Genomic DNA, 26,697 nt, shown 5'->3' with positions numbered 1-26,697 from the left:
GGAGAAGGTCCCACCTCCCTCTAAAGGCCACTGTCACCCAATTCTGCTCTGACAGGTCCCTGCAAGTGCTCCTGGCAGCAATTCCCTCCCTATTAAGGGGAAGGTTAAAGGTTCCATTGGATCTGATTCCTTAGGATGATAAAAGCAAATCATCAAGCAAATCCCAGATCCCCCCAGCTCTGCTTTTGGAGCACAGGTTAAACCAGCCTGAACAAAGGGAGCAGATTGTTTTCCCTGGGAATGCTCCCAGCCTGGATTACCTCGGGGAGGGGGGGACATGGTCCCTGCTTTGCTGGGGCAGATCCAAGCAAGCTGTGACTGTTCCCAAACATCCCTCTCCAGCTCCTTGTCCCAGTGAGGGACCAAACTGCACCCCAGTTTGTCCCTTTGTGCCGGATGAGGCCACACAGCTGGAAGCTTTAATTACTGCTCAGTGGGGGTAATCAGAGCAGGGCAGGATTACTCCCAACTCCTTGGTGGGGTGGGGAGATGATTTCAGCAAGGCAGGAGGGGGATGGGATGATTCAGGGATGGGCAGTGGAAGGAAGGAGAAACCACAACCAGTGTCACTCCCAGCATGGAGTGAGGCTGTTACTTCCCTGTTATTCTTTGGGATGCTGTAGGGCTCGTGCCTCCTGTGGGGTCAGGAATCCATCGACCATCACTTCCTCACCTTTGGCAAGCTGAAGCCACAGCCAGAATCCCACATATTTCACTTCCATGGCTTGGGATCTGACCTCCATTGGAAGCAGGAGCACCACAACTGCCTTGGCCAGACACAGGGATGTTCTCTCCAATCAGGAAAACATCTCTGTGCCAAAACAACCAGGAATTTTCTTACCCAGAGCTCGACCAAAAGCAGCAGCCTGGGAGGTGAGATGGGTTCCAGCAACTTTCCCCTGGAGAGGGTGGGAAGGGGAAGGGATTGAGTGGAAAACCCACCAAATGACTCCCAGGTATCCAGGCTGCTTTGGGATGAAGAGACACCAGCAGATGACATCTAACTGGGAGCACTGGAATAGTAACAGCTTTAATTGGAATATTCTTTTTCCAAAAGTCTTTTTTTCTTTAAAAAAAAAAAGAAAAAAAAACAAAAAGGAACATTAAACAACAAGAACAACAAGCAGGCACTGCACAAGGGGGGGTGGGGATGCAAAGCCCAAAGAGATCATTTGGAGAAGGGCCTGAAGGAAAAGGCATCCCAAGGACATATTCCCAGTCCCAGCAGGTGAGGAAGGATTGGATTTCAGGTGAGGACAGGGAGAAATTAATGGAGTTGTCACCCCACAGGTCCCAAAACATGCTGGCTGTGATGCCATGGGACCAGGGAGGGCACAGGGTGTGGATGAGCTGAGCACAAAGTGGTTTAGGCAGCTGCTGAAATGTTCAGGTGGGAATTTGCAGAACCTGAGGTAGAGAAAAAAACCAAGGAGGGAGGGAAAATGAACTGCTGGAATTATCCAGGGACGTCCCTGAATCCCAGGAGGCCCAAACTCCTGCCCTCCCCTGCTGCTGACACCCTTCCCATCACAGGGCCTGCCCAGGAGAGGGGGAAAGCTGAGACTGGGGGAATCTCCCAGGAGAAAGGCATCCATCCCTCTGCCTGCACAGGGAGGTGCTCCTCACTCCAACAGGGATTTCTGCTCCTGCAGGGGAGAAAATGTGCTCTTGGGGTGTCTCAGGGAGAGAGAAAGGGGTCTGGCTGCTCAAATCCCATTGAGTGGCACAGGAAACTCCTCCAAGAGTTTCTCCACAAACCCTGGGAGAAACTTCAGGTGCTATTTCACTTGTGGGGTCCACGGAGTGATCATGGATGTGATCCTGGGAAGAGAAAAGGAGACCATTCCCTTTGCCAGCACCATCCCATTCCTTCTCTCTTTTCTAATTAACCTTCCTGTTGTAGCAGCTTTTCCCTAAAAAAAGAGACTTTGCCCTTAAAGTAAGCTTTCTGTGCCAAAATGTTTCCCTACCATGTGAAATATCTGAAAGCTGGGAGCAGGAGGAGGAGGGAAGGTCATTCCAAAAGCTTGGATATAAAAGGAACAGGGAGAAAAATCCGAGCACTCAGTGCCACAAATCCTGAGCTCGTTGGCACCAGGTTCAGAGCAAAGATTATTTCCAAGTTAAACTGGACTCAAGCAGCCTTGAAGCCCTCTGGAATAATGGCAAGGAGTGTTAAATCCCTGGAACATCTCCAGTGAGGCTGGATTTCAAATTAGGAGAAAAATTATCTCTTTTCCTTTTTTTTTTTTTTTTTTTGGATGGCAGCAATTCCCTCCCCTTTCCCGGCCTCTTGCCCCCCGTTTGGTGCCAGGGGAGGGTGATCCCCTCTCAGCATCCTCCTGGTCCATCTCCCAAGGAGGTCTCTGGCAAATCCCAAACCTCCAGCTTCTTCCAGAGGTGTCCTGCAACACCTGGGTGGGATGAAGTTGGAAGAGGCAGCATCTCCCTGTCCACAAAGGAGCAAACACCCAGTCTGCAGACACATGAAAACAACCCAAAAATCAGCCAAAGGGCTCACAGGGCCTGGCAATAAAACTAAAAAAAAAAAGGTCTTTTTTTGGTGCAAGGTGCTTGGTGGGTTGAGGACATCCCAGATTTGAGGATATTCCAAGTTCATTCAGTGCTTTAGTCACATCTGGTACCTGCCAAAGCCTGACCATGGTGAGGAAGGGCACTTACTGTGCTTCTCCTTAAAATACATATTTACAGGACTCATCTCAAAAAACAGTTTAGAAGTGGATTCTCCAACCCAAAAACCAGCCACAGCTTCCCCAACGCCCCCCCCCCAAAGTGGTTCCAACTTTTACTGCTCATTACAAAAATTAGACTTTTATTTGGAAATGCCTAAAAAACCCCATCTCTGTTGTGCCCCCTCCCCACCCTGTCACCCCCCAACAGGTTTCTTTTAGTAAGACATCGTTTCAGTGGATGACAAGCCATCCCCTGCCAGATGAATTCCCACCAAGGAGGGATGTCTCTCCTGCTGATTTCCAGTCCTGGTAGAGAACTTGCAAACTTTGGCCTCTTAAAATCCGGGCAGAGCAACCTCCACTTCTTCTTTTGCTTAAAAAAAAAGAGGGGAAAAAAATCCCAGGGAAGGAGATGTGGAGAATCAGGGGCTAAATGGCAAAATCCTCGTGGTCCTGGGGGCTGAAGGCGGCTGCCCTCAGCATGTCCAAGGAGTTGACGAGGATCAGGGTGCCCGTGAGATGCTTCCAACGCTTGGTGATGGGGTTCTTCATCTTGTCCAGCCCCGTGTGCAGCTCCTGGATGACATCCCGGTAGCTGTCCCCCATCTGGCTGCTCCAGGTGAGCAGGAAGTCGTAGGCTGGCTTCCACATGGCCTGGAGGGATGGGGAAGCAGAGCAGGGTGGGTGGTCAGCAAGCAAAGCCACCCCTCATCACGCCCCACCATCCCAGGACAAGCACATCCCTGAAAAAACACCCCCCCAGCACACCCTTGGATCCCCCAAAGGTGCTCTGGAGGTATCTCCAGAGAAACATGGAATTGTTTGTGCTGGAAAAGACCTTTTAAGATCAGCAAGTCCAATGGGGCACTGTGGTCTCATTCCAGAAAAAAAGGTCCTTTCTGCTGTATCTGATGTGGTCCTGTGGAGGATCTACCCTAGAGCTGGAGGCACCGGGGTGCTGAGGAGCTCATGCTTGTGCAGAACTGGGCCTAAGTGTCTTGTGCAGCTGGGAATTAAACCTGAGATTAGCTCAGTTGGTGCTAATAATGCCAAGGTTGTGGGGTCAATCCCTGGATGGGGCCCTTCAAAGAAGAGCTGGACTTGAAGCTCCTTGTGGGTCCCTTTCAACTGGGAGTATGAACCCGGTGGACTCGGAAGCGGTGGGTCAGAAACTGGAGCTGATGATCTCAAAGACCTTCTCCAGCTGACATGATTCTCAGATCTGCCACCCAACGGGACCCCCGCAGACTCGGACCCACCTCGGTGTCCACCGTGCCCGTCCTGTCCCGGTGCGGGGCCTCGTAGGCGTCCAGCTGCTGCCTGGAGACCTTGGCCAGCTTCTCGGCCAGCTCCCGCCAGCGCTGGGCCACTTCCACGGCCGTGGTCAGCAGCACAAAGTCCTGGATGAGCCTCACCACCAGCCCCTGACAGTCCATCTTCAGCAGGGCCTGCGGGGGAACCGCAAGAGGGTCAAGGCCGGGGCCTGTGCAGGGAAGTCCCTCCAAACCCATCCCAAAAATCCTCCCACCCCCCTTCCAGCGACAGCTGGTGCAATTAGGCCACCAGGCTGGGCAGCAGAGTAATCCCATTAAGTGGACAAAGCACCCAACCCCTCTTTAACAACATCCCCAGCCTTGTTTTCCAGGCAACGCCCCCCCCCGCCAAGGTGTTCAGGCACCACCATAAGCAGTTTAAAGCATCCCAGGAGCTGAGGAGAACAGATGCTTTTAATCAAGATAATTAATCCAGCAGAGATTAATCCAGCTCCATCCTTCAGACCAGTGGGTAAGGGGCAACCAGAACATTTTGGGATGGGAGCTGGACATCAGCCTTGTGGGGTGAGACCCAGGTGAAGACCCAGACACTGCGGGACCATCGCTCAGCTTGGGATGTTCTTCCTCTTCTCCACTTCCTCCTCCTCCTCCTGCAAATGGTTTTGAAGTGGGGAAGAGGAACTGCAGCAGTCCTGGCTTTCCAGGTAGGAATAACTTAGCCAGGAAAAGAAAAGGATGGAGTAGGGTCAGCTCCTGTCTTAAGGCATCAAATCACATTAAAATCCACTCAGAGTGGGATGAAGGGCAGTAGAGGAAAGCCACAGTGTAGCCCTGGAAAGGAAGGGTTTAATGGCAATTAGCAGTGCCAGAGGATGGGATCTGACTGCCAGGATCATCATCCCACTCCCCAGGGCTCCCTCAGCCCCTGCCACAGCCCCTGGACCAACATAGCCCCAGTGGCAACCCCAGACCTTGGGCAAATCCCACCTTGAACCTCAAGTGACTCCTACAGGAAGCCATGTCTATGTCTCTTTTATATTATAAAACCATGGGAATCAAGCAAACAGACCCCAGACTATCCCTGGGGGGACAGTTTGCTGGGTACCCTCATCCATACATCCAGATCCAGAGCTGTGGCACCACTGGACTCAGGCTCCAGGATGGGGGAACGCCAAGAGGTCCCTCACTCCAGTAAAGGCAAAGCACCAGCTGAGGGATGCAGGGAACAGCCCCCCAGGGGATGCTGAGCACCCAAGGAATCAAGGAACAGCACTGGGAACATCACCCACACCTTCCCAGCAGCACAGGGACGGCTATTCCAGAAACCATGGATGTGGGGGTTCGCCACAGGGCCAGAATCCACCTGCCTTCCACCACAGCGGGTCTTGACATCCTCTCCCAACACGGGGGTCTGGCAAACCCCACCTGGTTGGACTCTGGGGCAAGGAAGGGTTAAATCCTCCTCCAGGCAATTTCACAGGGTCAACTGGGGGAAGATGGGAACATCTGAAACCACTCCAGCAATTTGCAAAGCAAATGCACCCTTGATTTTCCCCTTCTCTGTCCCCAGCTCAAAGCTGAGCTGGATTCTCAGCACAGCTGCTCTTCCAAAGTGCTGACATTGGTTTCCTGCAGGAGCAAGGGAAGCAATAAACCCCCTGGTTAAACAAGCCAGGGAAATCCTTTGAAAAGAACATTCATTTTGCTTTTCAAAAGACATTAAGAAGCATTTAGGTCCCACACCTGTGCCATTGCCCAGCTCCTCCTACCTTACCACGCCACCCACTGATCCACCAGGGGCAGGATCCCCATGGTCCCAAGGAAGGGGCAGGTTTAGCATCCTCAAGCCTGCCTTTGGAGGTGGCTTGATGCCATGCCAACTCCAGCAGCAGCTGGTATTTCGGGAAGCAGGTTCAATGAGCTGCTCTCAGGTCTTGCCCAAGGCCAAGCAGGTCAGAGGCAGCAGGAGAGGCTGCCTGGAGCGGGTTAAGAAGGATAGAGCTGGAGGACATGGATTCTCCTGCTCCTTCTGCTGCTCCAGAAACAAAACCAACAAAAACATGGGCAGGGACACCTTCCACCAGCCCAGGTTCCTCCAAGCCCCGTCCAACCTGGCCTTGGACACTTCCAGGAATCCAGGGGCAGCCACAGCTTCTCTGGGCAACCTGTGCCAGGGTCTCCCCACCCTCCCAGGGAGAAATTCCTTCCCAGTATCTAAAGCCAAAAGAGCTGCCTGTGGTTGCACTGATGGGACCTTCTCCAAGCAAACAAAACAGCAGCAAGGACAGCACCTAATCAAGAACTGTGATTAATTTCTCAAAGGAACAACTTTGGAAGAGATGGATCATGACTCTGAAACCTCCTGACGGCCAAAAACCCACCCCCTTCCCGAGCTTTGTCCTGGCAGCTCAACACCCAGATTCCATGGGATGGGGACACCACAAAAGCCAGGTGGGAATGGGTGCAAGGAGGACACCAAGGTCGGAGACAGAGGAGGAATATTAGTGGGAACAGCAGCACACTGGGATGAGCTCAACAGACTTAATCCTCCAGCAGGCACTTTTGGGATTACACTGCAAGTTTTTCCATCTTTCTTTTGGGATTACACTGCAGTCTTTTCCATCCTCCTCCCTCGCTCTGGACAAGCCTCCAGGGGTAGCTGGGCCCATCCACCCAGTGCCCAGGTGTGACCTGGGCTGTGCCTTGGCAGAGCCTTCCCAGATATTTATTCCCCTTGGAGGATCTGGCTCCGCCAGCCCGGCAGCAAAGAGGGTGTTTGATATTCCAACGCCAGTTCAAAGCAGGAGCACCTCAACTTCAAAGGCATCCAGGGGAGGCTGAATTCACAGCCCAGCTTTGAAATGCACAATCCCATTTCCTAACGAAGGAAAGCAGCAGCTGCAGGAAAACAGCTCCCACCTGGGACCTCCACAAACGCAGGGAAAGGAGTCCCCAGGAGCTCCTGAGAGCCGGGGTGAGAGGACGCTCCTGTCTCCACTGTCTGCTCCAGGATACAGGGGAGGTTTTGACCCAAACAAGTCGGCTCTGCTCCCCAAAATAACCCTTGTTCAGGGATTGAACACCTCTTTTGCTCCCATTTTTGGCTGTCAGCACCTCCAAAATCATGTCACACAAAATACCTCACTACACACTCTCAGTCTTAAATACTCATTTTTTTTACCTAATGCAGTCATGCACTGGCTCCATGGGGCAATTCCCTTGGATGTGATGCCCAGCTGGGTCTCAGTGTGCTGAAGGCATCCCTTCTGACATGACACCAAGTGCCATCAGCCACATTCCCAAGTGGCTTGGAGAAGGTCCCATCAGTGCAATCACGGGCGGCTTTTCTGGGTTTAAATATTGGGAAGGAATTGTTCCCTGGGAGGGTGGGGAGGCCCTGGCACAGGTTGCCCACAGAAGCTGCCCCACCCCTGGAAGTGTCCAAGGCCAGGTTGGAGCAACCTGGGCTAGTGGCAGATGTCCCTGACCAAAGGCAGGGGGTGGCACTGGATGAGCTTTAAGATCCCTCCCAACCCAACCCATTCTGGGATTCCACGATTACTTCAGGATGGAGGAGCAAGAGGGACCCAACACCAGCCACCCTGGGTGTGGCAGGACAAAGTCCAAGGCCCGAACACCTTGATCTGCAGGACTTTAGGGATTTGTGGAGCCCCCCAGCAGCTCTTTGGGGTCTGCACACACCAGGGACTTCTGGCAGAAGAAAGGCAGCACGAGACACCTGCAGTCAGAGCAAACAAAACCAGAAGAGGGAGAAGAATCCCCACCTCTTCTCCTGCACAACCTGCACAAGCAGCCTGGAGAAGAACAAGCTCAGTTTCCATAGCTCTGTGCTGACGTGCCTGGGTGCATTCCCAGAAGACCTGTGTTTTTCCCAACAGCCTGTTGGGAAGGATGATAACTGAGAGTCTCCATAGAAACCCTGTACTGAAAAGCTGGAGAGGGGAACTCCTGTGTCCCAGGACAGGTCTAACCCCACCGTAGCCATGGCCAGGTACCAGTGGCAACAAAATTTTCCTGAATCTGTGCCCAGGTGCTGGTTTTTAGCCAAACCATCCGTGCTCTTCCTACAGGGAGGAGGGAGGGTGAGGTTTCACTTTCTGCTGTGGTGATTCCCATCTGAGCAAAGTTGCCCCAAGTTACCTTCACACTCTGCTGCTACTGCTCCATTAGAAAAACAGTCATTAAAGGCAGATTACTTATTAACTAGTCATCCTGACCGGGCTTTTCCATGCTTGGCTGCTGGTGCAGTAGCTCTGCCACTGGAGTTTTGTGTCCTGAACTCAGAAGAACCTGCTTAGGACTTCTCCCCTCACAGTCCTTTTGAGGGGAGACAACCAACTTGAAGATGACATGGCCAGTTTGGAGCTTAATGCAACCAGTTCTTGCCAGAGAGCAAGAGTCCATTTGTTGCAGATAAAATCAGATTTAAACACAATAAAATACATTACTGCTCCACTGTCAGCCCCTGAAACATCATTATTTGCTTCTTCCAACAGGCTCAATCTAATTTCTCCCTAAGCCAAGGAGGATTTGAAGGCAGCAAAGGGTTTGGAAGCAGCATCATGTTCTATGAAGAAGGGAGCTCATCCTTTATTGACAGGCTCAGCCTCCCAGAGAACAGGATTAGCCTCAAACAAGGGGAATAAAACCTGCCCTGGGACTCTGCACTCCAGGCATCCGTATGGGAGCAGGATGTTTTCCTCCCCCTGAGTCAGCAGCTCCCTGAGTATGCAAAGAGCCTTATCTTGCCCCTTGCCTCCCCACCAAGGTCTGGCATGGATTCTCCAGGACCTACACATTGTCTGGGATCCCTGAAAACAATGGGAGGAGATAAAAGAAACACCTCTGGGTTTGCAAAGGGGTAAAGCAAATGGCACAAAGCTCTTGGAAGCATCCGGCAAGAGCAGCCCAGATTCCATCCCATCATTCACTGAGGTTAAGGATTAAAGGAGCAAACCCTTCCTTGGAGGGACCAGGGACACCAAGGCTCCCACGGTGGGAGTTTTCCAATCCTGGATGGTCCCAGAAAAAGATATAACCACGTGATGGCCAGAACAACCCTGCAACAGAAGCAGAGTTGGTGGCATGTCCTGAAAGCTGGAGGTCAAAGATCAAAGATGCCCCCACAGGGCCACAGAGCGCTACAGGCACAGGGAACTCTCCGGATTGTACTTCCATAAGTAACAACGGGTTAACACCTTATCCCTCCTACTCAATCCTCAAATATCCCCCCTTCTTACTAAAGGGAGTTTGGGAAGTGGACTCCTTCATTCAGCTCCTGTCCCACTCATCATTTCATTTTGCCAGGCAACTGTTCCTTAATCCACGTGACATTTTAAAGCCCGCGGTTCTCCATGACTCCGTTATCCTGTTTCCAGGAGAGAGCCTGGAAGAGGAGAGAGCTGCAAATCTCCACCGGACATTTCTCCCTCTGTTTTCTTTGGCTCACTTCCCATGAAATGCTAGAGATAATCCCGAAGATGATATTTCCTAAGAGGCTCCCTAATGGCATCCTGGAAATACTTGCAGGCAGCACTTTCCCAAATTCCTTTCAGGGCAAGAAGCAAGTCGTGCATTTCCAACTGCAAACGCCATCCACAGCTGGATATAAAACATTCGGGCTCAGAGGTGCCCTTGGCTAAGCTGCCACTCAAAAAAAAGACTCTCCATTCCTGGAAGTGTCCAAGGCCAGGTTAGACAGGGCTTGGAGCAACCTGGGCTAGTGGAAGGTGTCCCGGCCCATGGCAGAGGGTGGCACTGGATGAGCTTTAAGGTCCCTCCTGACTCAAACCACTCTATGACAACCAGGGTGAGATGGGGGCCCTAAAGGTGCAGGCTGTGGGGACAGCGAGCAGAGCATCCTTGGAGACACTTCTCCCAAAAAACCAGGGTGATTTGGGGGTTCCCAAAAGGCACAGTCTGTGGGGATGGTGAGTGGGGCATCCTCCAACCCTGACACCTCTCCCATGAAAACCCTCATCCCTGGAAGTGTTCAAGGCCAGGCTGGACAGGGCTTGGAGTAACCTGGTCTAGTGGGAGGTGTCCCTGCCCACAGCAGGGGGTGGGACTGGATGAGCTTTAAGGTCCCTTTCAACCCGAGCCACTCTGGGATTCTGGAATTCCGAGTACCGACAGTATTTCACTCAGCATGTCCCTCACTATTTCCATGATCCCCCCCAAGGCAAGAGCCCACCAACGGGCTGAACTTCCACCCAGCTGTGCCAAGCAGTCTGCAGAAGACCTTAGAGCCTGGTCTTCAAGGTCCCTTCAAGAGACTGGTCTCTATCTTAATTCAGTCTGAATCAAGACTCTTTCCCCTCCCGCTCACCCAAATCCCCCTGCACAGCAGGGAATGAACACCCCTCACCACGCCTGGGACTCACCGTCATCAGCTCCTTCTGGAAAGATTTCCTCTCCTTGTTCTCCGTGCTGTTGCAGTCTTCCTTCAGCTTCTCCAGGACGGAGGCCACCCTCTCGGGCTCACTGTCCAACTCAGCCCGGCAGAAGAACGTGAGTGGCAAGTTGGAGTAGCCCAGGGCGTCAGCGAAGGACCTCCAGCTGCTGAGGTTCTCCATCAGCAGAGTCCTCACCGAGGCGTAGATGTAGGTCAGGAACTTGCAGGGCCTCAGGATCTGCTCCAGCAACAGGCTGGTGGTGAGATCTGGCCCAGAGAAGTAGCTGGGCTTGACCTTCCCAACCACCAGCACGTTTTTGGTGTGCACGAGGCCAATTTTGCCCTGGTAGTAGCCAATGTACCACTCCTTGGTCCACAGCTGGCCTTTCAACCTGATCTTCTCCTCACTGAGGAGGGCTATGACATCTCCTTTCTTGTACTCCAGCAAATAGTGGTTCTTGCTCTGCCTCACCACCGTCTTTAGCAGCTTGCCGTACTTGAGGCTCAGCACCGGCCGGTCCTGAAAAACCGGATACTTGGCGGTGGCAGCCAGCGGTGACAGGATGATCTTCCCAACCTCATTCTTCTTGAGGAACCGCCTCTGCCCCGTCGGCTTGATGGCACTTTTCGGAGGTGGCTGTGGCGTCTGGACGCAGAATTGGGTCAAAATGGCATCCTGGTCATCCTTGACCTGTATCCTCAGCGTGAAGTCCGAGAGCTCGTTGGGGTCGTGGGACGCGATGGGGAAGATGAGGCGGCTCACCTTGCCCAGCTTCATCTGGAAGCCCCGGACGACCTTGGCTTGTTCACTGGCCTTCACCTCGTAGTTGGTCATGTTGGAGAACATGCAGAGCTTGAGGTCCTGAGGGCGGGACAGGGCAAACTGGTGCTTCCCCCAGAGCTGGAGGGCGACGGGGGCCGGGCTGTGAGATTGCCTGGTGACCTCGTTCACCAGGAGGGTCTTGGGGGCACACTCGTGCCCAAACATGGCCACCACGGTTTTGAAGGAAGGGTGGATGTGTTTGGGGCCATAGACGCCCACCGTGATCTTCTTGCTGATGTAATCCCAGACGGTGGAAGGGTACAGGATGTTCTGCCCTTGGGCCACGGCTGCGATGTACATGCAAGGCTCCAGGTTCTCCAGCTGCACCTGGATCGTGTCCCCATAGGAATAGCTCAGCTGCATGGGTGTGTACGGCCCCTCCTTCATGTCGCTCCGCAGGCACTGCAGTCCCACCAAACTCTTGCTCGTGATGTCGTTCTTGACCTCCGCCGACACCTTCATCTCCAGGATGATGAAGGTTTTCACCTCCATGTTGCTGAGTTTGATCTGCAGGACGGGGCTGATGGTGCTGCACTTGTCGCTGTTGAGCTCCAGCGGTGGATCCAGCATGGCCTTCATGGAGATCTGCTGCGTCTCTCCGGGGCACACGTGGCCCTCGGGCACGTGGATGCTGATGTTGGTATCTGGCAGCTGAACGGCCCCACCAGAGCTGTCCAGCTTGCACACGATGTTGGTCTCCACCGGCTGTGTCTGACCCCAGCCAGGATTCTGACCGAGCAAATCCAAGTCATGGCAAGACCGAGTCAGCTTCCTGTGGTTCAGCCACGCTGTCCTAAAGTCCTCCCGGCTCTGGAACTGCTCAGGGGTGGGAGACTTCAAACCACTGAAGAAACCCGACGATGCCGGAGCGTCTGACTTGGCCTGGAGAACAGACAGTTCAGACAAGCTGTAGGAGCGTTTACTTCTGAAGAAGGGGTTGTCTCTTCTCACAGGCTGGTCCAGATCCAGCCTGTTTGTGGATGGAAACTCATCAAAAATGTTCCCCAGGCTGCTGTTGGCAGCAGAACTGGAGAGAGTTGATGCAGGAGCCCCCGTGTCGAAGAGCAGCAAGTCAACGGCGACGCTGGAGTCGGACTCTCTGTCTGAGCCGGGCACCGCGTGCACATTCCCGTTCAGGAACGGGTTTGTCTGGACTCCGTTCAGGAAGGGGTTGTTATTGTGGATTTTCACAGAGTTTCTCTTCGCATCAGTCCACTCCCCAAGCAGGTCCAACTCCTTGGCCCCCTCATCAGGGCTCTCCAGCAGGTTGTCGATCATGCCGCTGTCCGTCAGGGAGGAGTGGCGGTAGTTCACGGGCTGCACGTAGGAGGAGGGGATGTAGCCCATCTCCGTGGTGTTGTGGGCGTACCACCACTCGCCCCCCGACGTGTCCAGGACATAAAGGTGGTCCCCCTTGGAGAACTTCAACGTGGTGAAATTGGTCGGACAGTAATCCTTGATTGCTATGACTTCCTTCGCGTTCCCGAAGGACGTGGGATTGTCAATCAGCAAGGCACTGGGAGAAGGCACTGCCAAGGCAAGGAGAGAACAGCACTGTGAGGAATGCTCAGGGGAGTCACCGTTGACTTGCCACCATTTCTCTCAGGTCACCAACCCGCGCTCCTTTAAGTGGTTATGGTGGTTTTAGAATCACAGAATCACTAAGGCTGGAAAAGCTTCAAGACTGAACCCAGCACTGCCCGTTCCACCACTACACTATGTGCCCAAGTGCCATATCTGGGTGGGTTTTGAACACTTCCAGCTCCACTAATTCCCTGGGCAATCTCCCAAGCCTGAAAGTGTTTTTTCCGTGTAAAATTTTTCCAGAAAACTCTGCTATTTCCAGTACATTCACATCTCCCTTCCCAAAGGGTTCATGTAAACCCAAGAGAACTTTCATGACAGCCTAAAAGCCCTCTTGCTTTGCTGTAACCCCTCTCCTGCACATGTGAAACATGTTTCAGTGTAAAAACCAACTAAGGGCACATCATATTCCTAGTTTTTCATGTCACACCAGCCAAAAAACCCAGCATCGCACTTCTTTTGAACAGCAGCTGTATTTCAAAGCTCCTCAACAAAAATCAGCTCCATTGGTAGCTTTAGATTAGGTATCAGGAATTCTTCACCATGAGGGTGGGGAGGGGCTGGGATGGAATTCCCAGAGAAGCTGCGGCTGCCCCATCCCTGGAAGTGTCCAAGGCCAGGTTGGACGGGGCTTGGAGCAACCTGGGTTAGTGGGGGGTGTCCCTGCCCATGGCAGGGGGTGGGATGGGATGAGCTGTCAAGGTCCCTTCCAACACAAACCATTCCATGATTCTAAAGAAGGTCCCACAGTTTGAACCCTCCCACAGTGCTGTCGTGGTCCTGGCAGCATCTCCAGCATCCCAGCAGGAAGCTGTTTTCCCAGGGGATCCCAATTCCGTCCAGGCTGGGACGAGCCTACAGTGTCACCCTATTTCTTGGCTTTGCTCTCACTTTTAGGACCTGTTTCTGTACAAAACACTCAAACAAGCTGCAGATGGTGTTACAACAGTGGTTAAATGTGTGTTAGACAGAAAACAAGGAGAGCTGGAGTTTCCCCAACACAGAGCTGCAAGAGAACTGGGACAGCACCTTCAACACCTTGAGAGCTCTCTGGAGGGAAAAGGGGATTTAAAAAGCACAGAAAGCCCCTAAAATCCTGAAGGAATGGGAGCTCAGACTGCACTTCCCTGCATCCTGTCCCTGGCTGGCAGCACTTCTGGGACATGGAGGTAACAGAGCAAGGGAAGATACAGCTGAGCAAAGAAAAGTCTTCAAATACAGCCTAGAGGTGAAAAATTAAGAGGAGCAGAGCATGGACACATCTGACCAACTCCTCAGTACCTCCACCAGCAGGCAGGCAAAGTCATGAGGGCATTTATCCAGTGTAACACTAGATATAAAGTCTATATTGGAATTATTTTGCCAGCCTGGTAGGTTGGAAGCCACTGTTAACTCAGTCACCTGCAGGACAAGGCATTTTTGGTGTCCCCATTCCTTTGGATCAGCCACATGGCTGTGTTCCCACGTCCTTGCAGCTGGGGGGTTAACAGGGATGTGCTGAAAGCAGCAAAGCCCTCGGAGAATATGAGTAATTCCTATTTTTGATCTAAAAACAATCCAATTTGCAGCTGAGCGTTTGATGTTCGGCCCCTCCACGTGCGTGTTTATTTTTAAAGGCCCTCAGTGTGCGAGAACTTCCACCTGGAGTTATTCCTTGGGCTGGGCTCGTGCCAGGGGAACAGCAATACCCCCCTCGCCACCTTTTATGCTGGGTAAGGCAAATACAGCAGGAGAAAAAGCTGTCAAAGAGGGGAAAACACGGAGTATTCAAGCAACCAACTGCGGGGAAGGGGAACAACAAGGCCCGTAACCGCCTTGGTGGTGTCACCAACCCCCCTGAGCTCCGGGAAAGGGAACACCGAGGCCTTGCTGGTGTCACCAACCCCTCCTGGACACCAGGGTGAGGGGGAACGAGGAGGGGGCCCCTCCCCACCCACCTTTGACGTCGCCCAGGCTGGTTTCGGTGAAGGCCTCGCCGAGGTCGATGAGGGTCCCCTCGGACTTGCACCGTGGGAGACCCCCCGAGTTGGCCGCCCGGATCCTCTGCGCCGCCATCTCCGGCCCCACCAGGCTCTAGGTGGCCATGGCCTCTCCAGGGACCCCCCTGTCACCTCAGGGAACCAGCCTGGGGGAGAGAGACAAACCCCAGCACGTTAGAAAGGCTCCGGGTGCCATCGCAGTGACAACGACCCAGGGACACACCCAGGAACACATCCCCGTGTCCTCCTTAAAACATCACGGAATATAACCTGGATGCTCCACAGCACTGTCTAAAAACCACCAAGGGCTTTGTGTAGCAAGGACAGCCTGGTCTTGCAGGATGCTGCTGCTGGAAACAACAACCCCATAGGAAGAGCTTTTTAGGGATATGTTGCTCCCAGGATCATAAATTGGTCCTTCTCCCTGTTTCCCAAGACCTTCCAGGGCACTTGCACATTGCTGTAATACATAATTATAAAGCCACAAGGCACTGGGTGCTGTGGGAGCCCAGAGCAGTGGAGGACCCACAGGACTGGGATTTTTGCCTGTTTAAATGGGTTGCCACTCTCTCCCACTGCAGCACTGGGATTTCCTGAGATGGGGATTGGCTCTTCCAGCTTGCTCCCTGCATCCCTCCCTCCCCAGCCAGGGACCAGGCAGAGAAACACCCCTTCTTGCACTAACTGCCCCGCTTCACTTGAGGAAAAATAAAAACACAGAGTTTTTTCCTCCTTTTTCCCTTGCAAAAACACTTCCAGAATCCCTGCAGAAGAGCAGAGAGGAAAATTCCCTCATTTCCCACAGGACACGCCGACATTCCGACCACCAACGTTGTGGCTGATGCAAGCGCGGGTAAGACCTTCCCTGACATCATCCCTGTCCTCTGGAACTTGGAGAGGGGCCAGGTGGATCAGGACAATCAGGGAATGCTGGAGCCTCTCTGCCAGCTGAAGGCAAGGCTGGAGCACAGCCTGAGCTGTGTGTTGCTACTCCAGGGATCTGGCATCATCCTGGTAATTCTGGCACCCAACATCCCTCCATCCCGCTCCCTCAAACTCCAGCCTGGTTGCAAAGCACCAACAGCTCTTAAAAACAGAGTTAGAACTAAAGTTATATCCAAATCCCTGCTTTATGAGGGGATTTTCACCCTCTCCTAACACTATTTTTCCTTTCTCCCCTTCCCATGCAATTTTTGCCTTTCCTCCCTTTGAAAACTGACCAAGCAGAAAACAACCCCCAACCCCAAATTCTTTAGGTGGGAATAGGGAGCCCCTGAAGGATTCAGTGCCCTTTTCTGGAATGCAGCAAGAGGAAATCTGCAGGGGAGAGCCTGAGCAGGAGATACTTTCTGGTTTGAAATGCTTCCCAAGCCATCCCCAGGGCTGGTATGCCGGGAATGTGGGAGCTGGAAGGGATGCACCAGGCTCCAGCCAGAAAAGGGAAGGGAGAACTGGTGTGCAAACGTTTGCCCTTTGAGGAGAGCCTTGTTTGGGGGCCTGCTGGGAGCAAGGCAAGGGGAGAGGGTTTGGCAGGCAATTAATCCAGAGAAACCAGGCTTTGAGTCAAGACTGAGCTTAGCAGAGCTGGGCCAGGTAAGACAAATGAATAACCAGTGGGAAGCAAGGAAGGGAGGAAAGATGCTCTCCTTGGCTGGCACAGTTCACCATCCACCCAGGATATGTTTCTGTGCTGTCCAGCAGAATTAATGTTATATTGATTATTTTCTATTAATTTTATATTTACATTAATTTTTATTTATATTATTCAATGAATAAATTTTTATATTGAATTTTATATTAATTATTGCAGCTACAGTACTGACAACTCTTACCATCATATCCCCAAGTCTGGCATTTTCAGGGATGTTCCCTCTCTCTCTATTTATATAACTTCATGCTGAAGATCTCTGACAGATGTGGAGAAACAGCTGGAAAACCCCCCCCCTCCATCCAATCCTGAAGCCTCAAAAGGCGACAGGAATCTACATAAAAATGAGGGATGATGGAAAGGCATTTCCTCTCCCAGGAGCAGCATCCTGGATGTGTCTGTTTGTCCTGGATGAAGTGATACTCACACACATAAAGGGATGAGGGTGCCTAAAGGGATGGGGCCCCCCGTGGCTGGACTTGGGATGGGAGCCCTGTTCTGGAGCTGGGGATGGCCCCAAAATGCTTCTGAATGCAGAGGTAGGACAGAAATCCAGGAGACTTTCAACTCCAGAGAATTAAAGGGGATAGTGGGGAGCAGGGTGAGGGGAAACAAGGCTGGAGGAGGCAAGATTTGTTTAGAAATCACTGAGACAATGGGCTGCAAACTCCCCCGAAAGCACTTTAAATTTAGCCTGGGATTAAATATAGCCTAGGAAAAACCCAGCCCCACGTGTTTACCCAAAGCCATAAACAGCATCCGAAGGGAACGGCGGCGGGAATGAAATCAGGGAGCGATCAGAGCAAGGACAGCGGCGGCATCTCCTCAGGCAGCACCAAAAACCTGCTTCTTACACCACTTTTCCCTCCCACAGGGGGAGAGGGAATGCTCCAGGGTAAAATCCAAGCCTTCCAGCCAGGAGGGCCTGCTGTGTGCTCCCCACATCCCAACAAACCCAGCAGGCAGCAGCTGCCAGGAGCAGGCTCCACTGTCCAACATCCTAACCAGGCTTTGCTGAGGCTTGGGGAAAGTTTAGGGAAGCCCTGAGGGGCACATTCCCATGGGGGCTGGCTGGCACCCCGGGAATCCTCACTAGTTTCCTGGGATGGATGGTGCTGCTTTGAGATTTAACTGTAAGTGAGGTTTCTGGGATGAGACAGATCTGGCTGTGCTTCTCTGGGAAAGGCTTCATCCAGTCCAGCTCATGACCCTGCACAGGACCATCCTCAACAATCCCACCCTGTCCCTGAGGGTGTTGTCCAAACATTCCTGGAGCTCTGGCAGCCTTGGGGCCGTGACCAAACCCTGGGGAGCCTGCTCAGTGCCAACCACCCTCTGGGGGAAGAACCTTTCCCTGAGATCACACCTGAGTCTGCCCTGGCACAGCTCCAGCCATTCCCTGTGATTCCACCAGGCATGGAGCACCAGCAGGTTTGGGCAGGTGTGGGGCTGGTGATGGTGAAGCATCTATTAAAAGAAAACTCACTAAAGCCTCTTAAATAATGAATCCAAAAGGTGTTTTTTCTGCAGCACTTAACACATGGAATTCAGCTTCCCAGCAGCAGCATTTCCCGGTGTGAACTGGCATGGAAAAGGTTAAAAAGAACTTCTGCAAACTGTCTAGTATGACTTATCCCAGAAAAACAACCACAGGGTTTCCCTTCCTGGCCCCACAGACCTCAGGGAGACCCCCTGGCACAGGGAGAGAGCCCCGGGAACGTTCCCTGCTCCATCCGTCACACCGAGCTGGTCCTGATGGTATTATGGCACAGACCCACCTCTCCCTGGACAAGGGGCTATAAATCAAGGACATAACATGGCCATGCTGAGCAGGGCTGGCAGGGAAAAGCAATCCCAGGAAAAATACCCTTAATGGAAGCATTAAAACTCCACGTCCTCGAGCAAAGAAATGTCATAAAACAACGGGAACACCCAAAAGTGCAAACCCCGGTTCTGCTGCTGATCCTCTCCAAGAAGCACTGACCAAAGGTCGGAGAGGATCCCTCTGGAAGCCTCAGTGATGGAAAACTCCTGAGTGCCAAGAATTTGGGCTGATAAGGCCAGGGAGGGCTGACAGGGCTGGGTGGTACCAAGCACAGGCAGGGCTGCAGATGGAGCCAGGCCAGGGCAGCACAGGGACCTGCCACCAGCAAAGCATTGATGCACATCCCTGTCCATCCCACACTTCCCAGCTCTCCCTGGAGCTGCGGGGTGCATCCCACCATGGCACACACAAATCCACGGGAAGCACCAGGAACAGGAGCCACCACAACACAGGACTGGTGAGCTCTGCCATGACCACTGTCCTGCACCCCTGTTCTCCCTGGAAATGCATCCAAAAGCCCCTCAAGCCCTAAGCCTGTGGGACCAGCTCAGGAGAAATGTCCTACTCCACCCTTGGCCACAAACTGAAAGGTGGGAAGTGAAGAAAGAGCTTCCAATCAATCACTCCTTATCCTCTTCCCACTCCAGGGCCAAGATCAACTCCAGTCACTTGTTGCTCATGGCTTTTAAATTTGCTTTTTCTTTCTCCAAAGACAAGTTCCTGTGGCCCTCCCACAAACACAGAAGTGTTTTTGGAGGTTTCTTTTCAAAACAGGCCATTTCTCTTGGATATGAGCAAATTTAAATTCTTGGGAGCTAAAAACCCATCTGATGGAGCCACAGCATGACCCACACAGAGCACGTTCATCCCACACAAGGAATTCACTGAACTCATTGCTTTTATCTCTCACAAAACCCCCAGTAACTCAAGCATCATGGAAACAGATGCACAAAAGACTCCTCCAAGCCCAGGGGACACCCCAGCCCTGAAGGAGCTGCTCAGGGAGTTGTGCCTGGGAGCGCCAACACACCGCAACGTGCGAAGGCCTTCAAGAGAACCTCAGAAAAAAAGGGCCAAAAGGGGCCAAAATTTCTGCATTTTAGCAACCAGTATAATTCAGGAAGTTGGGTTTGCTCTGCAGATTCTTCACCCTCGAGAGCTCCCTCCTGACTGTGACCCAGCACAGCCCTGGCCGTGGGGCTGGCATTGCTCAACGCGCAGGAAATGATCCCACCAGCTCGGGTCTGCCTCCTTTCCCCACACTGACACCAACAGATCTTCCAGCACACGTGACAAACACAACACCCTCCGAACTGGGAACGCCCCCAGGGACCCAGCCAGGTCCTCTGCAGCCTCCTACAAGACTGGGATGGCTTCTGAAGCTGCTGGTGGCCTCGTGCCACCCGTGGTGGCCAGGAACACACCAGGACCTTGCAGCTCATCTCCTTGTGATCCTGGCTCTGCTCCAGAAGCCTTGTTGCCGGAGATGGGTGGGGAGGGGCTGGTTGCTCTTGGTTTTTTCCCCCTAGAAGCCTGTCCCAAGCCTTCTGCCAGCAATGCCTCACATCCCAGTGATTCCCGACCTCGTCGCCTTTCCCTTATCTCCTCCTCCTGCTCCAGGGCTTGTGTTTGCAAAGCCAATGCTTTCATCTTCCAAAGAAAAACCCACCCAAGCCATATGAAGATAAACCACCCCTTAAGACAACACCAAACACAAGCTCTTTGTACCAGAGGGAACACGGCGGTGTGAACTCACGCAAGTCCCGGCACACGCCTCTTTAGTCCCTTTTCCAGCAAACAAGAAGGGATTTGTGGGAACACCAGGACCTCCCAGCCCTCCTGCAGCGCTCTCAGGGCTTTGCTTTGGACCCCATTCACACCACTGGACCTCATTCCCACCGTCCCTGCTCAAGCATCGCAGCGGAGCCCGGCCTGTTCCAGGCTGTCCCCTCCACTCCCGGCCAAGCCCTATGGAAAAATCCTGCCCTCCAGCTTAAACTTGGCTCAGCTCCTGAGCCTGGCTCCTGCTGCCAGGCGAGTTCAAGCCATGCATGGGGAGGTTTGATGGAGGAGAGGGAGAAGGGAGGGGAAAAAAAGTCATTATGGCCCTGGTGTCCATCACGGCCTTCCTGGTGGGAATGTCACCCCTGTGAGCAGAGCAGGAAGGACAGGAAAGTTTCCTTTTGTAGCAAGAACTTTGGAGCACAAGTCCTGCTGGACATCCATCACCAGGGAGACTCAAATATAGGCCAGTCTTAGGGGTGGGAGGGGAAGAGAGAGCTTTCCCTGCTGGATCTCCAAGCACTCCCTGGATTTGGTCACTCATGTCCCACACAGTCAGCCCCAAGAAACCACCACGGAGCACAGCAGGACTGGGGCAGGAAGGAGCTCAGGTATTCCACCAAGACTTATCTACCTCCAACTATCCTCAGTCAGGAGGACCATTTTAGGGAAAAAACAAGGAGTTTTGTTCCCAACTTGTTGCCTGAGCAAGTCCATGGACATGGAGCAGCTAGCACAGATTCCACTGCTAAGGAACGAAACCCCTCTGGATTATCCAAGCTCACTCAAGAGATGAGCTGGTGCAAAAGCTGAGCCTGGGTTTAATGTTCTTACACACCTTCCTGATCAGTCCAGCACTGATCTGCTGCTGCATTACATGACACCAACAATGCTGAGAGGAGCCAAAACCCACCCCAAGCCTAAATGAGGCAGAAACCAATCCAATCAGCACATTGCAACGAATTTCCTCAGCACAGCAGAGGTTTTAAGCTCCTTCTTGGTAAACATTTCCAAACCAGATGCCCCCCAGACACCTGGGTTTAAGCAGTTTAACCCTTTGCTGGAGTTGATGGTGTGACAGAAAAACAAGATGGGGGGTGGTCTGGACTGGGGGGTTGTCGCCCCACAGGATGCTCCAGGTTGGACACAATCCCCGGTCCACAAACCATGCTGGAAAGAGGGAGCAGATGCCTGGAAAGCAAAGCAATGCCAGGTGATGACGTCATTTGGGATGCATGCAGCAAGAAGGGGTTGTGAGGGCAGATCACAGAATCATGGAATGGTTTGGGTTGGAAGGGACCTCCAAGCTCATCCAGTCCATCCATAGGCAGGGACACCTTCCACTAGCCCAGGGTGCTCCAAGCCCCGTCCAACCTGGCCTTGGACACTTCCAGGGATGGGGCAGCCACAGCTTCTCTGGGCAACCTGTGCCAGGGCCTCCCCACCCTCCCAGGGAAGGATTTCTTCTTAACAGCTAATCTAAACCAACTCAAACAGGCACCTGGTCCAGTCCAGAGGCTGGATGGGGACTTGCTGTCTTTGGACTTGATCTCACCTGCAAATCCAGCCAGTTGCAGACCCATCCCAGAAAGTGTTCCTGCTTCAAGTCAGAGCATGCTTTGAACATCAGACTCATCGCACTGACACAAAAAGACCACATGGCTCATTTCAGGTGGTTTTGGCAGCACAAGTCCTCACCTTAATTTAGATTAGAGCTTTTCCACAGGTGGGAATGAGCTTTCCAGGTGCAGAGACCTACCTCTGCCAGCCAGAAGGGTGTCTGAGAGAACCCAAAACAGGCCCCTGTTTAGACAACACAAGAGCAAACACCACGCCTGCTTGGTTAATTAATTACCCCTGAAATTAAAGCCCATCAAACTGCACAGAGGCTTCGTGCAACCTGCAAATTAACTCCAGGGGAACCCAACCTGGGGCTGAGGGAGGCCAAGGAGCATCCAAGCAGTGGCTCCAAGCATTTTCCACAGCATCAACAAGGCCACGAAGGGCAAGAACTCAAAACACCACCCCCCACCCCCCTGTCTGCCGGCACTTCAGGGTTGTTGTTTCGGCACCTCAGGGGTCTGTCGTTTTGGTCTGGCCAGGTTAAAAGCTGCTCCATCCCATCACAGGCTCAGGTGGCTGATAAGAAACCAATTTCATCATTTTAAGCCCCAAATGTTTATCGAAAGGGTTTATCTGCAAACAAAGCCACGCACTTTGAACTGTAGCTTTACACCAGCTTAAAAACACAGCGAGGGCCAGGTCTGGATTAACATGGTGTGAGAGTCTGAGCCTTCCCCTGCAGCCTCCACACAGGCCATGGCAAAGACAAGCTGCTTCTCGGGGCCAGGACATAACCCTTAGCAAAAAGCTCAGCATTTTTTGGGGGGGGGAAAAGCCCCTTTTTAGCAAGATGCTTGGGCATAGAAATAGTAATTCATGTAAATCTGGCAGAATCTCAGCTTTGCTGTAAATTGCTCTCGTTGCTGGATGAAGTGGGGTTGAACCTCAGACACATTTTTTGCAGCCTTAGTCACCAGGGAAAATTAAAACCAGACCTGAAAGTCATCTTAAAGTCATGGCAGGTTGTTTCCCTGCTTAAGGCAGAGCTTTACAGGTTGAGGGGAGTCACTTCTAGACCTTTCTGCATTGTAAGCACAAAAATGCCCTTCCACGTGTGCACAAGAGCATCCCCTAAAAACCAGGCAGCCACAGGACACCACAGAGGGAATATTTCCAAAGGGCAAGTTCTTCCCTCTCTGCTGTCCCCAAAAAGTCAGGCAAGGCTGGAAGGAGACAGACCTGCTCTGGCTTCTCCTGCCCAAGACACAACAAACAGAGGAACCTCAGAGCCTCCTGAGAGCCACGTGCTCCAGTCATTCCTGCTGGGATTTCATGGAATCACAGAATGGCCTGGGTTGGAAGGGACCTTAAAGTCCATCTCATTCCAACCCCCTGCCATGGGCAGGGACACCTTCCACGGGACCAGGTCACTCAATACCCAAAACATGGACCTACAAGCAGCAGGCTCTTGGCCAGAGGAGACAATTCCAGGTCCAACCAACATTCCAGGGCACCATCCATGGCACCTTCACCCACCTGCCTAGACAACACCTCCTTTTCTCAGCGTCTTTAATGGCAACATCAACATCCCAGTTTTTTTCCCCTGTAGGATCAAGCTCTTCCAGATCTCCGTGCCAGTCACATCCAGAAGTGCAGCAGATGTTGGTGCCAGTGATGGGACAGCTCTGCAAGGAGAAGCAGCTGGAGGAAGATCTGGATCTCCAGGGAATAGGAGATGTTTTACAAGGGCATGGAGTGGTGGGACAAGGGGGAATGGCTTCCCGGTGCCAGAGGGCAGGGTTAGATGGGATATTGGGAAGGAATTCTTAGCTGGGAGGGTGGGGAGGCCCTGGAATGGAATTCCCAGAGAAGCTGTGGCTGCCCCATCCCTGGAAGTGTCCAAGGCCAGGCTGGACAGGGCTTGGAGCAACCTGGGATAGAGGAAGGTGTCCCTGCCATGGCACAGGGTGGAATGAGATGGAGTTTAGGGTCCTTTTCAACCCAAAGCATTCCATGATTCTAAGCAGGAGGCAGGAAGAGCTTTGCAGGAGCTGAGGGATGTTCTCCAGCACAACCAGCTGATTCCCACATGGAGCCTGCAGGACTTTGCAGGGTCAGGCTGGAATTAGACACGCTCTTGATGAGGAAAGAAACCCTAAATATCAAACCAATGCAGATGGACCTTTCTTCTTTTTTTTTTTAATTAAAACTTGCTTGAAGTGCCACATAAAAGCAGTGAAGTCCCAGGCACAGCTGACGCACTAGGACGGGTTTATATTTAGGAGAACAACTTAATTACTCCATCAGTAGGAAAGAAATGGCAACTTTTTTTGGCAGAGCCCAGAAGGAGAAAAGAAACCTAAAAGAGGGACAGCCACCACCCCCCGTTATTCCTAAGGGCATCCACTGGAATTTGAGCCTCCAAACAATCCACTTTTACAGAGAATTCAGCTTTTTTTTTTCCATGCCTGATCCCAGGAAACAACATTAAAGTCTCTCAGCCAAAACACATGATGTGCATCACAAGACAGCTGGCATCATTATTATTTTTAAATACCACCAGCTTCGTTTTTAACAGGACAACTGGAAATGTGTCATTGCTGAGGCGTAAAACAAATAGAGGGAGGTGATAAAAAAGCCATTCCCAAGTTTTGCAGGCTGGAGATTTAAAGAGAGATAAAGCAGAGCTCCCCCCAGAAAATACAGTCCCTTAAAATCTGCTGTTTCTCCTGCCACATTATTCACTTGGGAGCTTTTAGTTCCGAAGTCGGAGCGGTGCTCAGCCGGATTTCCGATGGGTTGCTGGGCCTCATCCCAAATTTCTCTGGCATTACTCACATTTTTTTGTGCAGGAAGAGGGATGAGGATTTTCCAGTGAAAGGCAAAAGGGAGGCAGAAGTGTTCGCAGCACATGGAATGTGTCATTTCTCACGGACAGGCTCAGACCGCTGCATCCCAATGATTCCCACATATCCCATCCACTGAAGGAGAAGGAAATCAGGATAATGCTTGGAATTCTGCACTGCTTGGGACCTGAAGATGAGCTGGGACCTCCCTGGCAGGATTGCCCTGGCAATGGATGCTCAGCCCAAAGGAAGTGCCCAGCATCACCTTCCCTGCCAGCCTTCCCACTGGGAATTACCCTCCACGCCCTTCCACAAGCTCAATTGCCTTAAAGCAGCCTGAAACCGGGAACTAATTTTTAAGGGACTAAAAGGACCTGCCCTTTCCTAAGGGAAAAATACCTCCCTTTCCCCCTCCAAGCCAGGGAGCCGTTGGATGCAGCACCAGCATCACCGCTCTCCGGTCACATCCCTTAAAGAGGCTAAAGAGCCAAGATTCCCATTCCACTTGTCCTGCCTGACTGCAGGGTGATCTGGACATAGGGATTTATTTCCCCACCACTACAAAAGCACTTTTGAAGTGGTTTTAAAGCCTATTTTTGAAGACATGAGCACCACAACTGCAGAGACCACGATTCAAGCCTCTGATGGAGCAACACAGATGCTCCGGGCCCCAGTTTCCCAAACCCTCCAGGGCATGGATCCCTCCCTAAAGGGATCCTTACCTAAAGGATGCCTCTCCACCTGGGGATTCCCATCACAGCCAGACATCAGGAAAACCAGCTTCCCTCGGGATGTCTGCAAGGCCAGGGTTTAAAAGAGGTCGACACATGGAGATCAAGCCAGGATGGAACGGTCCCCAACGCAGAGAGAGGGTTAAACACTCACCCTTCCCAAATCCCTGCTCCAGGGCCCTGCATTCCTCTGCTCAAACTGTCTGCAGGGCTTTTTTTCTGCTCACTCTTTCCATGCCTGGTCATGTCCTGCATCCTGGATTTGGGGGATGTTTTACAGTGAATAGGCAGAGCAGGAGCTGGAGAGGCACCAGCTGCTCTGGCACCTCAGGGATGTCCCATGGCGGGGCAAGGGGCGCAATCATGGAATGGTTTGGAAGGACCTTAAAGACCTAAAGAGCTCTTTCCACCCCCCTGCCATGGGCAGGACACCTTCCACTAGCCCAGGCTGCTCCAAGCCCCATCCAACCTGGCCTTGGACACTTCCAGGGATGGGGCAGCCACAGTTTCTCTGGGCAACCTGTGCCAGGGCCTCCCCACCCTCCCAGGGAAGGACTTCTCCCCAGTATCCAGCCTAACCCTTCCCTCTGCCAGTGTAAAGTCATTCCCCCTTGTCCTACCACTCCATGCCCTTGTAAAACACCTCCCTTTGCAGGTCCAAGAGCAGGGATACTCTGGAGGCCAGACCATCCCCTGGGGCCTGGGCTGAGTGATGTGTCCTGCCCAGCCCTGGTCCCTGGGGTGGAGCTGCGACCTTGTTCCACCGCTCCCGTCAGGCGCTGCCAGACCCAGATGGGCCGTCTGGCTAATTGAGTTAATTAAAGCATTTTTCAGCAGTGATTAACTTTCAGGAGCGCTGCTCCAGCTCTCTCCGGGGAGCAGGGGCCACAGAGCAGTAGGAGAGCCGGGAAAAATGACTTGGAAGCACTTCCCAATTTCTCAGCAGCGTTTGCTGACTCAGAGCAACTCGCAACCAAAAAATCCCCAAACCCCAGAACTTCGTCTGTTTTACAGGACAGAATGTGTGTGGAGAAGACCCAGGCAGCGTATGGATGCGTGGGAGGAGACCTACCAGGCTGATGGCCCAATCCCAGAGCATCCTTCCCAGGCAGAAGTGATGAGCTCTGGAAGTCCGGCGGCGCTGCCCGGCACCCTTGGGATGATAAGCTGGTCAAGGCCAGCGCTGGCTCTGTTCTGCTGACGAGGTAATTGCCCTCTCCCAAGGACAGTAAACACTTTGTGTCCAGAGAAAACTATGGAAAACACTTCCAAAGACCCAGAAAAAGGCTTGTTTTGTGGCCTCGCTCCCCAACAAAAATGTTGGCTGTTGGAAAGGAGATGCATCCCAGGAAGCTGGTATCAAAGAAAAAGGAACAAACCACCCCAAAAATAACCCACCCTGTCACTGGAGACTCTGTCTTCTTCCCCTTTCCAAAAAAAACCCCTACTTGTCCGTCTCTGCCCAGTCAAACACAGGATGAATCCCCACAGAGGTTCCACTCGTGTGGAGGCTGCTCCAGTAAAGCTGCAGCCA

The 26,697-nt window shown here is 52.6% G+C and overlaps 1 protein-coding gene across 2 annotated transcripts; it reads right to left on the bottom strand.

The window, feature by feature from the left end:
* Positions 1-2,819: 2,819 nt before the first annotated feature.
* SH3BP4 (SH3 domain binding protein 4) lies at positions 2,820-26,697 on the bottom strand. 2 transcript variants are annotated; one of them, XM_017834763.1, is made up of 6 exons: positions 23,123-23,275; positions 21,722-21,826; positions 14,727-14,914; positions 10,372-12,734; positions 3,953-4,141; positions 2,820-3,347 (listed from the first exon to the last, which is right to left on the bottom strand). In XM_017834763.1, the coding sequence occupies exons 3-6, from the start codon at positions 14,842-14,844 to the stop codon at positions 3,123-3,125; spliced, it is 2,895 nt and encodes a 964-aa protein (XP_017690252.1). In that variant the 5' UTR covers positions 14,845-14,914; positions 21,722-21,826; positions 23,123-23,275; the 3' UTR covers positions 2,820-3,122. The 2 variants fall into 2 exon arrangements, with proteins under 2 accessions (XP_017690252.1, XP_017690253.1); XM_017834764.1 differs by lacking the exons at positions 21,722-21,826; positions 23,123-23,275 and adding an exon at positions 26,236-26,697.

The sequence above is a fragment of the Lepidothrix coronata genome, unplaced genomic scaffold (assembly GCF_001604755.1).
Source record: "Lepidothrix coronata isolate B3197 unplaced genomic scaffold, Lepidothrix_coronata-1.0 Scaffold239, whole genome shotgun sequence".
NCBI lineage: Eukaryota > Metazoa > Chordata > Aves > Passeriformes > Pipridae > Lepidothrix > Lepidothrix coronata.
Note: the sequence above shows the minus strand (reverse complement) of the source record. Positions and strands in the feature narration are given on the sequence as shown.

Bases quoted from the DNA above. Each gene is read 5' to 3' on its own strand.
- SH3BP4 (XM_017834764.1), bottom strand. From the start codon at position 14,844: ATGGCGGCGCAGAGGATCCGGGCGGCCAACTCGGGGGGTCTCCCACGG. The intron at 4,142-10,371 runs GTGAGTCCCAGG...GTTCCCCCGCAG, and splicing joins TCCAGAAGGAGCTGATGACG to GCCCTGCTGAAGATGGACTG. The intron at 3,348-3,952 runs GTGGGTCCGAGT...CCATCCCTCCAG, and splicing joins CGGGCACGGTGGACACCGAG to GCCATGTGGAAGCCAGCCTA.